The sequence below is a fragment of the Triturus cristatus genome, chromosome 9 (genome assembly GCF_964204655.1).
Source record: "Triturus cristatus chromosome 9, aTriCri1.1, whole genome shotgun sequence".
In the NCBI taxonomy this organism is placed as follows: Eukaryota; Metazoa; Chordata; class Amphibia; order Caudata; family Salamandridae; genus Triturus; species Triturus cristatus.
The window spans coordinates 265,626,847-265,645,799 of record NC_140592.1 but is presented as its reverse complement, the minus strand read 5'-3'; the positions used below and the strand labels follow the sequence as shown (position 1 = coordinate 265,645,799).

General features: G+C 45.4%; 1 protein-coding gene across 2 annotated transcripts in view; it reads left to right on the top strand.

Moving 5' to 3' along the window:
• Window positions 1-18,953, top strand: part of NOL8 (nucleolar protein 8) — a 361,614-nt gene that overhangs the window by 202,191 nt on the left and 140,470 nt on the right. For both annotated transcript variants that reach the window (XM_085624883.1, XM_085624882.1), the window contains 3 exons: window positions 7,025-7,087; window positions 8,379-10,574; window positions 13,167-13,289. In XM_085624883.1, coding sequence (XP_085481009.1) covers window positions 7,025-7,087; window positions 8,379-10,574; window positions 13,167-13,289 — 2,382 coding nt within the window. The remainder of the gene's footprint in view (window positions 1-7,024; window positions 7,088-8,378; window positions 10,575-13,166; window positions 13,290-18,953) is intronic.

Below are 18,953 nucleotides of genomic sequence, written 5' to 3'. Positions count from 1 at the left end.
GTTGATTTTAGAAAATCTAGTCCCAAAGAAGAGGATGTGTAGTGAAGTTTTCCTTGTAAACAGCATTTTTTTTTTTTAAAACACCTTAAAGGTTGCTGCTGTCTATATCACACATACTCAGGAGGTCTCCAGGTCACCAGCAAATCAGTGCACGTGCAGCAGTGCACTCTATGTAAATCTTCAATCAGCGTAAAGCAGGTTAGGGGGTGAATCTGCCCGCTGCAGAGCATTGCCCATAAAGTGAACCCTGAGATTCCGGCAGCCCGCCTTTCTCTTATTCTCAATGGCGTGGCTTGCAGGGTTACTTTCCCTTTGCCAAACGCTGTTGATGGGATGGGTATGCCCAGACATGGGTCCCTTGCTCACTGTGCCACTGGATTCAAGCTAGCCTGCCTGAAGAAGGGTGACATACCCTGAAACCGTTCCCAGGATGCTTGTTTCCGGTACAGGGAGGACCTGGCCTGGCAGTTCGGTCTGGACTGTTCCCATGAGGCGCAGGGTCAAGACTGATTTGCATATGGCTGGGTCCAAACTAGGGTGGCGTAATGGGCAAAAGAACAATGGGTTTAACCCAGATCTTTTGACTGGGGGAGAATGTTTGCATTGTCAGCATTCCGTCCATCATTTGTTTGATGAAACGCTGTTGCAGGCAGGACGCGCTCAGTGAGACAGACACGGAGCACATCCAGCACAACATGCCCGATGCTGCGCTTTATTTTAAATTATTGCTGCCCATACCACGGCGCGGCTGCAGGGTGACTTTCACTTTGCCAAATGCGGGCCCCATAACCGAGGCACAGCAATGCAGACAGAAACTCCTGCTGCTGCTTCGGAACGCTGTTGGATTGCCTCACGTCCTCATGCACAGCGCTTGCACCATCCTCGAGGCACACCAACATAGCCCGTATCAGCAGGACCCGGCCCATTTAAAGCCGTGCTTGTATTTATAGAAGACCGGCTGATACAGGCGATCTCGACTACCTGGATAGCGGAGGGAGGAGATCCGGTTTGACATTGCGACTTCTCCGACTGGGATGCTTTAAACAAGATTACTGTAAAGGTTCTAAAATGAGCCCTGCTGAATTTTTTGCACACTGCTGTATCGGTGAAAGTGCGTAGCCTGTCCTTAATGTCCTTTTTCTTCGGGCAGCATGTTACTCCTGTTTATTTCTGTTCCTTAGTAAAAATCCACCTATCTGCGCCACAGACTCCTACTCGGACATGAAGCAGTATCTTAAGCATTGCATGTCTGTTAATGGCTGCACAGTGTAAACCGATCCTCACAGTGGTGTTATGAACAAGCACCTACCTTGCGTACCCATTGTCCCACCCTATGGCAGTGGGATTCAGGACACTGCTTTCCTGTGTTAGTCATGCTGACTGCCCCCTACAACCACCAACTTGTTGCTTTGTCAGAGCTGGTCACCCCCCTGTACCTGACCCACCACCTGCAGCATGTTTCAGTCTCTCCTAGCCCATGTTTGTACCATGTGTCACTCACTCGTGGCTCACCAGAGGCATGTCACAAGGGGCTCTAAGATTCGAGCGACTTCTGGGCTTCAGGTTCTCCTGTGCCTTAGGGGGCCGTCCGCTTTGCATGTGTTATTTTTGTTTTAGAGCGCTGTGCTTTTCACAAGTGCTACTTGTGAGAAAGTGGCTCTGTATATACTGTTCCTTAATAGGTACAGGGTGTACAGAGTCCACAGTCCCCAGAGGTTTGACAGAGGCTAAAGTTAGATATAACCTTACTCTCTAAAGTGGTAGCTTGGTCGAGCAGTAAGGCAGTATCAGAGGACAGTTTAAAGCATTTGTTGTACACACTCAGTCAGCAAATGGTCTCACACGCTCAATAACTGAACTCTAGGCCAATGGTTTATATATAAAAAAAAAAATATGCTTGTTTTATTTTAGAACCAACAATTGGAATTAAAATATACTTTCTCAGAATGAGATGCTTTATATAAATACTTTTGCAATATGCAATTGGCTTTTGTAAACAGTTACAAGTGGTTGCAATAGGCAACTCTATTTTAAACACAACAATGCATTGAGCTCAATGATAAATTCAATTTATTTGTGACAGATTACTTTTTAGATTACTTTTGGAATTCCAGGACTGGATCCTAGATTCAGTCCTGGGTCAGTACTCAGAATCAAGTGATGAAAGTCGACTTAATTACTGTAATGATTTTTAAACAATATTTAGCTATTTTAAAAGTTGACACTGAAAATATTTCAAAGAAAACAGTCAATGATTCCCTATGGAAGAAAATTCAGGTTACAGGTACAGTATGTTGTCGTTACTTTTGTAATCCAGTACTGGGTGCCTAGACTCAGTACTGGGACCTTTATCCAAAACAGGTAAGTAGTTACGTTTTCAGATATTATACGATTTTTGAAGAATATTTAAAGATTGCAGAAATCGACACTTAGAAGAAATTTCACAGAAAAACAGTCAATGGTTTTTCAGAGTCAGTGCTGGGCACCAAGATCCAGCACTGGGCGCTCACCCAAGAGCAGGTGAGTAATTTCGTTTTCGTTACTCGGCTGATTTTTTGGTGAATATTTTAAGATTTGAAAAGTCCACACGTAGAAGAAATTTCAGGAAAAAGCCAGTCAATGTTACCCTATGAGGAAAATAGAGTTTGCGGTTTAAGGGTAAGTACTTGACTGGCAGAGTTGAGGTTCTGGGCATAGACTCAGGGGTCCCCCAGGGTCAGGTAGGTACAGTTGGTTCACCCTCAGCGGCCTTAGGGTGGCCGGGTGCAGAGAGAGTTAGGCCCAATGTCATCCTATGAGGGATGGGGGGGCCTTGGTTGGTGGCTGCTGACTGGCAAGCCACGCGACTGTGGGAGCTGGGCTCCTGGTCACTTACTCAGGGCAAGTGGGGAAGTAGGTAGGTGTAGAGTTTTCACTGCCAGGGCCACTCGGGCGGCTGGGTGCAGAGTGCTTTTGAGCCTTCGGGCGCTCAATGGATTTCAATGGGAAATCTCCGGTTTAGAAAAAGACTGCAAGCTCGGGGACGAGGACTCTTCAGGTGCCACCACCACTTCGAGAGGTAAGTTGGGTAGTTGGAGGATAGGTAGGTACCCCGGGATTGGGCACAGGGGGCCGTGGGGCGCTGCGTGCAGGGGTGCCTTTTGGTGTCGGGAAATCTTACCCTCTGTTGATCGCGGTTTGGGGGGCACCTTGTTCTGAGGCTGCAGGCTTCTTCAGGAGTGTCGAGGGAGGTCCTTGGTCACAGTCACAGTCGCCGTGGGGTCGTCCTCAGGGTCTTTGTTCACTCCGGCACTGGCCAGGTTTGACTGGTGCAGAGTGTGCTGGGTTCGCGGTTCCGGGCTGCTGCCAGGGATTAGAGGTAGGTTTTGAGTAGAGCCTCTACTCATGGGAGTCCCAGGGGCTTAGAGCCAAAAGGTAGCAAGGTCCTCCGGGGTTTGTGAGGTTGCTGGCCACAAGAGATGCCGGGTTGGAGCAGGAGCAGGTTCGAGGGTCGACAGGCCGGTAGGGCTGGGGTCAAAGCAGTTGGTGTCTTCCTCTTTTTAGCAGCTGCAGGGCAGGTCTTCTTTCTTCTTGCTCTTCTTTGTAGTTTTGAATCTGGGATCTGGGGAAGGAAGGTTCAGGGTTCCCCTAAATACTAGATTTAGGGGCGTTACAGGTAGGTGAAAGGCATGGGCCAATGGGTCCCTGCCCTGGGGTGGGTACACCCCCTATCCTGCCTCTCTCTTGTGGGAGGGGGGCAGGAGCCTAGTCCTGATTGGGCAGGGCTTCCCATCTTCAAGATGGTGAGAGCCCGGAGATGTGCTTCACCTCGCCTCCCCCACCTGAGGGGTGGGGTTGGCAGGCTGGCACATCCCCAGTCCTTATTTGGGGTTTCCGGCCAAGCCTCCTGCCAGAGTGGGGGGTTGCCGTGGCCTGGGGAAGCTCACAGAGGCGGAATGCCTTTGAAGCTTCCCCCTGCCCATCCTGGGGGAGGAGATTTAGCACCTCGCCCAGGATGTGCATTGTTGCAGATCCAGGAGAGCAGGGTCTCACCTACCCAGGGGTCCAGCAACATGTCTGCTTTGTGGCAGCCTAGGGGGCCTCTCTAAGATGCCCTCTGTGGTGCTTTGTACATTAAATCACACACTGGCATCAGTGTGGATTTAATGTGCTGAGCAGTTTGATACCAAACTTCTCAGTCTTCAGTGCTGCCATTATGGTGCTGTGGAGTTCGTGTTTGACAAGCTCCCAGCACCATATACTCTTAGCTGGCAGCACTGCACTTACAGGACCCAGGAATGGACCTGGGTACTGTAGGGGCACAGGGCTCCTGCCTCTGTGCCCACACCACTGGCATAGGGCACCCAGCTAGAGGGGTGGCTGATGTATGCCAGGGCAGTGTAGGTTGTGGGCATGGCACACAGGGATGTGTGCCATGTCGACTCTCTGTTTTGTCTTGTATCCAGACACTCAGCCTGCAAGAGCAGTGGGTGTGTGTTAGGGTACAGGGCCTCTAAGGGTAGCACAATGAGTGCTGCAGCCCTTAGAGTCCTTCCCTGGTCACAAGGCCCTGGGTACCTAGGGTACCATTTACCAGGGGCTGACATGTGGCCAGGGTTTGCCAATTTGGGTTTTGGCTGTTAGGCAGTTTTTAGGGAAGGAACGCAGGCCCTGGGCACCTGATTGGCAGGGGCCCAGGGCACAACAAGGAAAAGTGCATCAGCTATTAGGCAAAAAAGGGGGGGTTACTGCAACAGAAACCCACTTTCTTACACTACTGCCTACTTGTTAAAAGTAGTCCACTTATAAGGTCCCAAATGTGAGACCTATTGGCTATGCAATATAGTCAATTGTATTTGCTTTTAAAGCATAGTAAATGATGACCTTACAGTACATCAGGATACAACTGTCTTTTTTGGGGCGCTTCATTGATTCCCTGCTCTCTCACATGTATTACATTTGTTTTATAGCACCTGTCATATCAGTGTAGGATGTCGGAGCACTTTACATTATGCACGAATACAGAGACAATGAATAATGCGTATGTAAATCAGTGTATAGAAAATGTTACAAGGAAAAAGGGGAATACAAGGTGTAGGATTCATGTCATCCATACTGGTAGGCCTTTTTAAGAGTGCTTGGTGTGGAGAAGCTCAAACCCAGGATTCAGAACGTAACAGTGGTTAAGGTTGACTTTAATAATTAAAATGTCTTTCCACCCAAACAAACCCTTTTTAGCAGCAGTAGGATAATTAAGGACTCGACAAAAGATATAACTTTCTAACTGGTACCATGTAGGTTTCATGTAGCTCTTTGATGACACTTCCTAGCTCACTGCTATATTACGATCTATCTGATCAACTGCACATTAACAAAAGGGTATCTGTGACAAAAGCAGTAACCCACTAAGCTATGCTCATAAAATACTGTTCTGGGTCTGCATGGTAGACGTCCTTTGCAGCAGGCATATTAGCCGTCTGCGCTACCTTAAGTGAGTCAAAACTACCTCTAGAAAAAACTCTGATCTCTCTCCAACTGGTCACCAGAGCTATTTTGACACTTTTATTGCCTGAAAACTACTGGATATACAATTAACTCTGCAAAGGGTGCTTACAAAACTGCTGCACTGCTACAAAAACAGCCTCCAGTAACAAAACCGGCCCCCACCCTTCCAGCCTCCCAGGGAACCGCCTGATGCCCGCAATGGCCAGTCCTGCCTTGGGACACATGCACAATGTCCAGCTGATTGAGAATCTGCAGGGAGGATACCTTAGTCACTGGAAACTGCCCAATATCCAAGAGAACCCTTCTGGTCTGGAGAAATAAAACAAAGATCAACCTTTCCTTTGTAGTACTCAGTGGTACAGATGGGCCCGTGGCAGACCAAGAATGTTGACTTATATGTTTGTGTTGTTGAATAAGTGATGACAAAGTGTTCTCTTTCACAAGGTTAAATGTATCTACCGTTTGGACTTGGTGAATCTAGCTGAAGTTTAGATATGCCCTAATATTTAAAGCCATAGACTCTTAAGAGTATACTTTTTCTTTTTTACAATCACTGTATATCAAAAAAGCGATTCACAAATTCTTCATCTGTCCACTCTCGTCTAGCTCCAATGAAAACATCCAACGATATCTGTAATATCTTGAATAATTGCTTGTTAAAAAAAAAAAAAAGCCCACAAACTTTGAGGTGGATGTAAGGCTCATTTCAAGAGACAAAGCATTTCCTGGCAGCGGCAGTTCCGCCCCCCTCACCCCGCCGCCAGCACTGTCAAAATTGGGGGAAATAAAAGTATGATAAATAGGGTCTGAAACCTGTTTTATATTTCCTGTGCTGAGTCTCAGGGGGGGTGGGCAGGGTGATGACAGGCAGGAAGGGAAGAGGTGGGCACTACCTTCACTGCGCATAAGGGTTTGGCCAGCCGTCTCAGGCCGCCAAACCAACATGCTCTGTCCAACCCCAGCTGCATTGCCGGGTTGGAAAGAGCAGGGACAGGCTCCCAGTCTGAGAGCATGAGAGCAGCTTTAGGATTGGCCGCAGGGCAGTCCGGAAGCCTGTGCCTGCCTGTAGGAGAGAAGAGAGGAGCAGAATAGTGTGATCTTGGAGGGCGGCAGGTAAGTTCTTTCTTTTTTTTATTTGGCTCCACTGTACCTACCCCCTACCCCACCTCTTTTCCTTTACAAGAGCCACTTCTGCCCCTTGGAACTCTGTAGAGAAATGCCAACACCTCTGTGATATCGGGAGTTATATTTTGTCGTTCAGTCCACACCTTTGTAATTCAGTACTGTCTTGACTCTTTAGCATAAACTGATATCTTGGTGTTTTCTTATTCCTCTTTTTGTAGTATTTTAGATATTTGCAAGACTCATCACATTGCTGATGTCTCAAGCTGCCTTTGGTTGGCCAACAACTCACTCTCTTTTCTAAGTTTTTGTTGATCACATTATACCTTTTTACTCCATGTTTGCAGTATCTGCTAAGATTACCACTCACTCTGATGATATTACATTACTAAATATTCTTTCTATTGTATATTTGCAGGACTGGGTGGTCAGCAAATTTGGCAGAGTTTTGCCGGTCCTTCACCTCCAACACAGAAGCAAAATATCCTTTTTAGAAAATGCATATACTTACTATAAACCACAGAAATTCCTCTTGCTAATTGCCACCTCCATCCAGTCTTCAGGGAACGGTATGCCCATCAGCAGATCATTTGCTTTGTATAATGTCAAAGGTAATGACGTTGTCGTTGAAGCTTAGTTGCCTATGACATAGTTGTGCCTGGCTTTGCACTGAGCATGTTTAACAGTGTACCGCGACTATCTTATGAACAATTCTATATACTGATTCTTTTAAATTAGAAATCTAATTATAATTTTAACAACCACCATGAGCTCTTCGGGATTCTAACCTGGCCATGAAACCAGTTACACAGCTTGTGTCTTTCAAAGGTTCTTCATCAGTTGATGACTCATTCTCATACAGTGTTCCACATTCACAACCACTTGCAGTGTACCTCTTCGGGGGCAGATGAGTGCTGTGGGCTAGCAAAGCACCCATGTTTAAAATGGCATGTAAAAAGAATGCAACATTCTTAATAATTTATGTTCTCTGAAGATGGTATATTGTTCGAGTGTGGTCTATTCCATGATAACCTATGAAACTTACAAACTATGCAGCTGTGTTTTTGGGACTGGGCTAGAATCTCTGTTGGTAAAAGTTATAATAAATGACATAATTCAAATTTATCCGTCGAGCTGAATCTCACATACCAGTCCTGGAGAACTTTTCTATATTTACACATATATAAATCCTGAAAAAACTAAAATTAAAGTGACTTTATAGTTGGATGTTGAAATAAGGCTAACGTTTAAAAAACATACCTCTGAAATTCACCAGATATAATTTACTTTGCTAACTATAACATGTACCCCCACTATGCACTGCTTATGACCTCACATATTGCATCACTCATGACATGTTAAATTACATGATTGATAACATCAACAGATATACCTAACTGTTAAACCCCTTCATGCACAACCAAAACCCCTTTTTAAATGCTGTGGAACAAAAGAGGTTTCGTAAAGAATATTTATGAAACTCATTGGTTGTACATTTTGGGAAGAGGTCATAAATTGTATGTCTTGCTAAAGCTGACTAGGTACTGCATACTGTCTAAAAAACAAAATATTCAACCTAAATACATTTACTTCTATTTTTCTGATACCTTTAGGATTACAAACTAGTTAGTGAAAATTACTTTTCAAGGAAACATATTTTGTGTACAATCTGCTTATCAGTGTTCAACATATTATTCCATCTTTGCAATAGATACATGTGTTTTGAAAAACTATTGCATCGTTTTTGAGAGTATTCCTTAATTAAAATATACGTCATGAAATATGACCCATCAAAGTATTGTCACAACATCAAAAGACTTGAGGAAGACTCCGGTGTTGTGGTCCCCATCTCCCAACTCACCTGGCATCTGGATGAAGGGGATGATGACATTAGCAGGAAGCGTAGAGGAGAATTTCCCACTCCAAAACGGCAGTTGAAAAAGAAAAAGGCATCAGAAAACGCTTTGAAAAATGAACATTTAAAAAATACGGCTATTCAACACCAGGACAGCACTTCCACCGAAAGGGCTGATGTGAAATATAATCATTCACTTGACTTATCATCTGCGAATGTTGCAAAGTTTAATGCCCAGGCAAATCGATCATTTGACATGAAGAAAGTGACTTCATCTAAGACTAAAAATAGCACGGATAGTGAGTCAGATTCTGAAGAGGAAATGGAGACTCTGATACCAACAAATACATTACCAAAAGGGATCACAAAGGTGGGGGATGAAGATTTCAACATAGAAGTTGTCAAGGAAGACTTTGAGCTAAGATATGCATCCCACTGGACTCTGTGGGATTCAGGAACAGCAGAGAAAAGCTTGATGAGAAACAAAACCAATGTGAAGGTTTCAGACAACAACAGTGGGTATGACTCTGCGGATACTGATGAGATTATTGCAGTGACCAAACCAATGGTGCAGAAAGGACCAAGGAATGAATTAACTCCGAAACCTACCTCATATATGTCTGGAGGTCAGGAAACATGGAATAGCAAGACTAACTGTGAGTCTGCCAAGATTGATGTGCTTTCAAAATCCAATCCTAATTCTGTACCCAGCAGTGCTGTCAACCACTCTGCTTGTCCCGTGGCAGAGTCCAAACTATTTAAAAGCCGCTCTGAAAGTAGCTCTTCTTTAGACAGCAGTGGAACTGATTCTGAATCTGCAGATTCTGATAAGATCGCGGCTTTGACTGAACCACTGGTGCAGAATAGAGCCACAAGTGAATTGCGGCGCAAAGTTACTTCAGTTAACTTGTGTGTGTCTGAAAGCAAGCAGGGTCTCTTGAAGCAAAAGACAACTGTTTGTGCAAACAGTAACAAACTACCCACTCATCCACAATCTGATAAAAAATCTTTGCCCAAACAGACTGACAAACGAACAACATATTCATTGCCACAGTCAAGTCTGGCTAGAAGCAGTTCAGAGAGTGACAGTCTGTCAGGCAGCAGTGAAAGTGAGGAAGACCCAGAATATGAAGAAATGATGAAAAATTGCCATCGTATAAACTTGACATTAGAAGATCTGGAGAGACTTGCCAAGAATGCCCATGACCTTTCAAGTGATGAAAATGTAGAAACACCAATCAAAAGTAGTACTGAGCCACCCCTTGATGCCGACCTGCGACGTAAATTGCTGAATACAGAAAAATCATTGGACAAGACCATCTCATCCAAGAAGATCACACATCCAGATGATATAGTTTCTTCTATATTAGGAGAAGAAAGCACTGATGATGAATGCAAGTCTAAAAGCAAGTCCACACGTCCAAAACTTCCAACTTTTGCTGGCTTGGGCTCACTAGCAACTGGAAAAATAGTTAAAGAAGAAACTTCTGAAAGTTGCCTCCTCTCACAGACTGATTGTTCTGCCAGCAAGGCTGCATCATCAGTGCGTCTCTGCATAACACCCAGTGCTTCATCTCAGCCTGCTAAACAAAGATTAAGTGCTGATGAAGGAGAGGGTCCCAAAACCAAGGACATTGGGTTTGAAGTGGTTCCAAAGCAGGGTAAAAGAGCAGGTGAAGAGCACATTGAGGTCAAAGCAAATGTGTCTGTCTCAGACGCAGAAACTGAAAAGATTGCTTCTAAACTGACTGCCAGTAAAGACCTCCTATCTTTAAGTGGTCCCACAAAGGACAGAATCAGACTAGCCGAATCTGAGGAAGAAAGTGAGGCGAGCAGCAGTGGATCATCTACTGATGAGGAAAGCAGCAGCTCTGACGACTCTTCATCAGCAGCACCAAAGAACACGAACAGTCAGGAAAATGCATATTCCAGTGTCAAGTTGTCTGTGGAAACAAAGGGATTGTCTGCTTCCGAGGGGAAAAAAACTGAATCCCCACACCCAGACATGTCAAAGCAGCTCATGGACAATGAGAAACGTTTGGCAGCTGTACAGGAACGAAAGAAAGAGCTTGACCTTCAAAAGAAATGTATCCAGGGGGCACTATCAAGCTTGGTATACAATCTTTGTTTAATAGTTAAAATTAAATGTTTTGGTGTTTTTAAATTTTCATATTGAACTCAAAACCTCCATTGTAAGGATTTGCCTTTTGTTTCAGTTCATTTAGGTAGGGAGGTATCCAGAATAGGAAAGTAGTTCAGTCAACCGACACAAGGTTCACAGGTATTATTAAATTGTGTTGATATATCCTTGGAAAATGGCAAAGAAGTATGTTATTCCCTTTCTTCCTGGAGCTGACCACTTCTCATATCCCGACTCTGAGCCCTACCACACGACCCTCTCTTTGTTGGGGACTCTTTGCGTAAGCCTGCAAAACGTTTTCCACAAAAAGGTATCCAGGCTAATTTTGTGTCCTTTTTTCCCACATGGTGGGCATTATAAAGGTTCCTGGTGTGTGTGAATTCCCCCGGAGAAAACCGAGAAAATAGAAACAATATAGTTACATTTTTGTTTTATTTATGTATTTATTTGAGAGAGCCTGATTTATTTATTTATTTATTTATTTTTATTTCTTTCTAAAGTTGAAGAATTTTATTTTTGATTTCCCACAGTTGGTAGTTGATTGGATTTTTTTTTTTATTTCTTGTGGTTTCTATATACTTACGGATTGTGGTGAAACCAGGTTTGAAACTGTGGGTGACCCGGAAAGCTATACAAAAGTTGACCACATTTTGCCAATTCAGCAAAGTGTCATTTGTGTAGAGCACTCCTGGTATTCCCACAAAAACTAACGATTGAAGTAAAAAAAAATTGTGACAATAAGCAAGGAACAATAGAAATAGGTGTCAGTTGTTTCATCTGTAGTTTTTTGTCCTAATTAATGAAAGTAATATGTGGTTTTGTCTGTCAGATGCTTCTGGTTTCAAGGACATATAGTGTTTGTTGGTTGTCCAAAAATATGCGATACCTACAGCCAGCAACTGACCTGCAGCTTATAATTATAATTCATTGAGTACTGACCATGCAGCAGTTCAAATAGTAAAATCGAATGAACGAAAAATGGGTATGAAGGAAACCTCTGCATTTTTGTTAATATGCCACAGGTACAGAATTTAGCTATAATGATTATTTGTGCAACTCTGAATTTGGGGTTATCTATACTGTCATATGATTATGAGCCAAATATGTTGTCCAATGTGTTCTTTAATGCACACTGGCTTATATTCAAAAGCCAAAACTGGAGAGAACTGCATTTGATAACAGATGTCAACTATTCTATATTCCCACACTTCTCCTGATACAAATGGTGTTCCACACTTATACAGGCCCCACAACTCAATATGGAGACATCAGGTTTTCGCTAACAAAATTAACCCACTGTAGCAATTGGGGTAGCTGCGGTATTTGAACACAGACTCAGCTGCTGCTCGTGGAAACCTACTGAACGTAGAAATTTCTGAAAACTAGACCCTTAGGTGAGTCCAGGATGATGTGACTTTGTGGACCAGAATGCTCTAGAAACCTCAGACAATGGCCAAAATAATGCATCTTCATCACATTTCAGTGAGGGAACTCTCCGAAACCTGTGGGATCCACAGAATTTCTACCATTCACCATTCCTTTACTACTCCTGATAAAAATGTATGTGGCTTGGCCTTTCACCTGTGACAGGAACTTACGAAAACTATGACAATATTAAGCCGTTGTGGTCTTCACATGGACCCTGGTTTGGACCCTTCTTATCTCATGTAATCAGTCCAAATTGAGTTAAATCGTCCAGTATTCACCCAGGTGGGGTGGGAGGGTAGCTAGACTGTTGGGCTGTTGTGTAGTGTGCCTCAACAGCTTGCCCCACCACCCTCCCACTTTTTTAAATGATAAGTCCTTATGCCTTGGCGGGGTACACCCCCCACCAATCAGCCCCCGGGTGACACTGACAATATGAAAGCAATATATTGCAGAAGCAGAGGGGCCGGAAGAAGATAAAGGGTTCCTTTTCAGCAGGAATAATATGGAGCTCCGAACTGGGACCCAAAGACATACTACTGAGACTTCTATAGTCCATCTAATTTATGAGGGCCACTAAGACCCTCATTTCCCTAACAATTGTGACATTCAAGCAAAGGTAGAAAAATATGCTCTCCTGAAGTGTCAGAAGATTTACAAGTAATAGCAGTAATGCTCCTTCCTTGATAAAGAGTATACGGCGTGGCCTAATCCCAAATACACATGACGGTCTACTGAAAGATTAAGCAAACGGGTCAGAGAGTCACAGTAAATACAGGATGTGAAGGCCATAGATTCCCTATGAAAAATTGGACCTCGGACCTGTGCTTATTTAATGCTATGCCATGGCACACCTTGCAAAACATTTTAAATAAACTTTACCTTTTCAATCCCACCAGCTTTGAAAGTATAAGCCAAATAAACCATAATTTGCATGTTAATTCTGCTAATTTTAAACCATGCAAGTGGTTTCTAGTGTAAGACGCAAAATAGTGGCCTTTGTTTGAGCTGTTCAAGCTTTTCGCTTTTACGTGTCTCCCCTTTTCCTGTAATTGTTTGAGCTACATATTTTTTCTACAGTGAACATCTTGCCTGATTTACTTGTTGATTGCATCATTTTAACCAATGTTTTCTGTCCAGGACTCTCAGATGGCAGGCAAAGGTCGCCATATTGTGTTTGATTCCAACAGTGAAGATGAAGTTGAGATGGAAGAAATTGCTGTTGAAACAGAAAATAAAACCCGAAATACAACTCAAACAAAGGTACGTTTTTCATGGTAAAAACAATATTAGAACAGTAAATTGTAATGTAGTCAGTTGTGTAGTGACAGTTTTTGAGACAAACATTGACCTTCACTAGGATATATTCATTAAAATGTGATTCAAGGCTCAAGGAATGGTACTAGTCCTAGATCATAACCTTGCAGGCAATCGCTATATTATTTTTATTCATTTAGGATTTGATAAAGCGTTGTTTATCTCCTTTCAGTTACTGCAGAGAACTGTGATTGTTGTGTGTAGGATGATGGCTCTCTATATAGTGCACCAAAATGAGGTACACTGTGCAGAGAGTCCAGGCAATCCTCATTGTCTTACAGTGGCAAAAATGATAACACTAAATGCTCTCTTTTGTGGTAGTGTGGGCGAGCAGAAGGGGGGCACCTAAAAACAGTCTGCACAGGGGGACTTGAGGACAAGTCGGGGAGCTCCCAATGGGGGGCTGGGTTCGTAAGGGTCCTGGGAGCAAGGCAGCACAGTCTTTTCTCTGTAACCAGGACCTGGCGCTCGGGTGCGGTGGGGTTTGGTCGGCTGGGTTGGTGTGTTGCAGGGCCTTGCGGTTGTTGGTCTCACCAGTTGAGGGTGCAAAAATCAGGACAGCTGGGCTATTATGGAAGTGTTTCTCTGCTGTGATGAAGTCCCTCGACGGCTGCTCGGTCTTGGTGCGGTTGGAGTCTTGACTGGAATTAAACGGGCCTTGGATGCTGCAAGTGGTCCGGTACCCCAAAAAGTCTACTGAATAAATATAGTTCATGAGGGATTCCATACATAGTTAATTTAAATCAAACGTTGCTCTATCTTACAATTCCTGTGTTTCTCTAGTTGAATGAGAAAAAGGTTGACATATTGTCGTATTTTACTTTCCTATATACAGTAAGAATGCTTTTTTCCTCATCAATTTTAAGCATTTTAGGAATTTGTTTGCCATTATATTATTGACGATCTATTCCCTGAAAGAGAACCACTCCAGATTGACCACAAATTCTCTACCTAAATATGAAAGTACTTTTACCCGCTTGTGGCGTTTAAGCTTGGATACCCATTATCCTCAATTTCGTGTGGTGTAGTTCAGTAAACCGATTTTGATTTTGAAACGCTGCTTTATAGCATAAGCTGATCCCCGAGTTCTATCAAGACTGCATTGTTGGAATGTAGCACATATATCACAGCCTCACTTGGGGCAAATTTACCATGCTGATTTCAAATGACTTTCTGAAGAGCTAATGCATATATTACATGAAAAGTGTATAACTGCACCATTGTCTAATTGCATTAGCTGAGGGAGGAATCGCTGCATTCCTTCTGGAGGCCATATTTAACTGTAGCAATATACTGTTAATTCATCCTCTTTAGCAAGTGCATTTATATTCTCGCTTTTACATTTGTGCAAAGGTAATCCACAAGTTTACTCTGTATGCAAAATTGTGACGGTCCATAAATGCTAAATTAGTTGAGCCTTCCATGGCTATTGTGTACATCAGTACCAGTAGATAATATAGGTGCTGTTTGTTTGTGCTGGTGCTTTCTTTAATGCCCTACTTGAGATCTGATCGAGACTTCTAGCCTCAGATTTCATACCTTAGAATTTTCCCCAAGCATCAGACTGGATCCGCAAATTTAGGAGCAGTACCCCTGCGTGCTAGTAGGTGGCATTGTTTGGCTCCATGTCTGTAGCATCCGTGCCTGAAGTGATATAGGCGATACCTGTATAGGTGACACCTCAGCGTGCTGATGTCGTTTCCTTCCTTTCCATGCCATCTAGGGCACAACTGTAAAGAGCAAACCCTTAGTTGATTTGTAGCTGCCTTTTTTCAACATTTTGTGGAATACTTTTTGAGGCAAATGCTTTCTTCTGGTATGACAAACCGACTGGTTTCAAACCCTGTGCTACTTGACAGACATACACACACTTGGTCTATCTATGGTGCCCCAAGAAAGACCATGACTCAAAGGCCTGCGAAGATTGCTGCGCCACGCATCCAAAGGTGCTGAGAGATCAGTCCCTCAAGCTCCTCACCACCCAACACCACAAAGATCGAGGTCCTATTTGCGTAGAAGGTCTCGTGACTGCTCGCAGAGCTCCAGTCGATGTCATCATAGGGTAAGTCAGGTAAGAAAAAAAAAGTCGAAGAGGTCTTCGACTTCTCCGCGTTGGTCCAGATCCTCAGACGAGACATGGGAGTGTTGGCACTCAATGCCCCACGCCTCAACAGAGCCCCAACCAGGGTCAGCTCCATGCTTCCTCGATTTTCCCATAGCCGGAGCGCCCCTGTCCAACTGCGTCACTTCTATAAGGCTATGCACCTCATTTTTGGGTGACCCAACCCCTCTGTAGCGCCTTCGGGCCCCATGGGTTCGCGAGGGTCCCCTACTGGATTCCTGCTGGCGGATATGCCTTCAGCGCCAGTTAGGCCCCATAGAACCGGAGTGGTGCCATCAGCAAGACCAATAGCTTCTCCGCTCCCATGCTGACCCTCCCGGCACCGTCCACACCCATTGAATAAGCTACGCCCATTGCCCTCGACTCATGAAGCATGACCGGCGTGGAGCATGATCGTAGTCTCATGACGCTGGTTCCGAAGCCATACCTTCCGGGTCGGAGCCAGGGCCTTTTGTCATTGACAAGCCTGGTACATAGGAACAATGGGAGGGGTATGGCGACCTGGAGGTTTGAGGATCTGGTGGATGCCAGCATATTAGACCCCTCGCCTGACACTATGTTGGTGCATAGGGTGGCTGAGGTCTTGGACCTTCAGCTGCCCTCAGTGACAGTCAAGACTGATGCCTTGACGGAGGTGCTTCAGCCCTACCCTCTGAACCCTTGCTCCCCTTTAATGCAATCCTCACCGACATCCTCGTCGGGGCCTGGTCCAAGTCCTGCACAGGGGCACCTGTGGATAGGATGATTGCCTGCCACCACCGCCCGCCGCAGGGACCACCGTTTCTGCGCTCCGCACCCCACTCCAGAGCGCTTGGTGGTCCAGGGTTCCGCTTCCTGAATTAACTCTGGTGTGTTCCCTTCTGCTCCACCGGATAGGAATTCCAAGAGGCTGGATACATTTGGCAAGAGCATGTTCTCTTCCACCAGCCTGGCACTGCGGTCGGTGTACAGTGGTGCCTCTTGGACTGTTACTCCACACAATCTCGGACTCGGTTGTGCAAGTGCTGCCAATGTCTTGGAGGAGACCCGAGTCATACTCTCTCAGGCTATTGCTGACGGGAGAGATGCAGCATAGTTTGCCTTTCATTGTGGTCTGGGCATGGCCAATTTGCAGGGCAGAGCAATTTCTTTGTCGGTGTCCCTTTGGCGCCACGCCTGGTGGAGGACTACCTGCTTTCCTGGGGATGTTCAAGTATCGTTTATGGACATGCCAGTTGATAAATCCTGGCTTTTCGGAGAGAAGGCGGACTTCGGGCTAAAGCGCTTTAAGTACTCCATGGCCACAGACCGCTCCTTGGACCTATCTATGGTCGCTTGCCACCCCCAGTCCGCCTTTCACCCCTTTCGTGGCCATAGAAGGGATTTCCAACTGCATCAATACTCTTCCAGCTACCACGGCCAGCAAGCTTCCACACCTTTTGTGGGTGAAGACATGGTTCCCACAGACCACGGCAGACAGGTTGCCAGAGGTCAAGCTCGTCCAACACTCCCTCGGCAGCCGCAGCCTCCAAGCCCCTTTAGTTTGCCCTCCTACCATCATGGGCATCCAGTAGGGGTCAGGACACGCCATCACCTGCTCCACTGCAGGTCAATAGCATCAGACTGTTGGGTACTACAAATTATACAAAGGGGCTACTCCATTCCCTTTGTGGCTACCCCTTCACTCTTGCAACCCACTTATGACTGGTTGACGGAGGGCCAGCTTTCCTCACTCCGTCAGGAAGTGTTGTCTTTCTTGTCAAATGGAGCTATAGAGAGGGTGCTTTCATCAGAAGGAGGGCACATTGCTTTTCCCACTACTTTTTGGTGCCCAAGAAGGACGGAGACCTTTGTTCTACACGAAACCTGCACCTTCTCAATCTCCTCCTCAAACAGAAGAAATTCAAAATGCTCCAGCTTGCTCAAGTTCTGCCTGCCCTGGATCCGGGAGAATGGATGGTAGTATTGGACTTACAGGATGCATATTTTCACATCTCCGTCCTGCCCGCACACAGATGTTACCTGCAGTTCACGGTGGGTCATGAGTACGTTCAGTTTACAGTGCTTCCTTTCAGCCTTACCAGCGCACCTCAGGTGTTCACCAAGGTAATTGCAACGGTTGCAGCACACCTGAGGACGTCTGGGGTTCCAGTCTTACCCTACCTCGATGATTAGCTGTTGAAGGCGGGCTCACCCCAGGCAGCGGTCTTCAAAGTTTATGGCGAACCTCCTGCTTTCGCTGGAGTTCACTATCATCGTGCTGAAGTCACACCTGACTTCCTTTCAGATGTTCCCTGTCATCTGAGCTGTTCTGGATCCAATGCAGTTTTGGGCTTATCCTCCCATACGGTGAGTCCAGGATATTTAGGATATGATACAGATGTTTCAGCCTTCATCCCGGGTTTCAGTGACACAAACTCTTGAGGCTGCTGGCCTCATAGCCTCCTGCAGGATGCTGGTAACACATTCCCGTTGGCATATGCGGGTTCTGCAATGGGACCTAAAGTTTTAATGGGCGCAGCACCAGAACAATCTCTGCAACATGGTCCACATCTCAGACGGAACTGCAAAAGACCTGCAATGGTGGCTGATGAGCCGCGGTTACGTCAACGGCAAATCCCTCTCCCTTCGCCAGCCAGGATTGACCGTTGTAACTGGGCTGAGGGGCCATCTGGCGAATGTGGGAATCAGATGACTCAGGTCTCCTGTGGTGTCCGGACTCCACATAAACTTGTTGGAGCTTCGGGTGATTCACATGGAATTGAAGACTTTTCTACCCTCAATCAAGGGAAGGCTAGTGCAGCTGTTCATGGATAAAACCACCATCATGCGGTACTGCAACAAGCACAGTAGGGTGGGGTCGTGGACTGTTTGTCAAATGTCACTGCATCTCTGGACATGTCTGGAACACCAGGGCATTTACCTGGTGGTTCAACACCTGGCAGGCTCTCTGAATGTAAGAGCTTAGACTTCGATGCCCATCGGATCATGAATGGCGACTTCATCCGGAAGTGAGGCAAGGCCTCTTTTAAGGGTGGGGAGAGCCTTTGTTAGATCGATTCACCGCCTAGAGAACGTGCAATGTCAGCAGTTTTGCAGCTCTCGCTTGGAGATGCTTTTTGTCTCGAGTGAAGCTCCGGCCTCCTGTGCGCCTTTCTGCCAATACCATTCCTGCCCAGAGTTTTCAAGAATGTGAGCAATGACTGGGCCCAATTTATTCTTGTGGCTCTGGATTAGGTATGACAATTCTGGTATCCCGAGCTGCTGTTCTTGAACATCGGTCCCCCAGTCAAGCCCCCAGTCAAGCCGCCTCTTTTGGAGGATCTTCTGTTGCAGGAACAGGTGAGGTTTCTGCACCCAAACCTGCCCACTCACCCCTTTTATGAGCGAAGATTGACCGGCGACAGATGACAACCTTTTACCTTCTTCCCAAAGTCTGTAATGTTATTCTGGCAGCCATGTGTCCCTCCACCAAATCGGGATACACCTGCTGCTTGTACAAAGTTGTG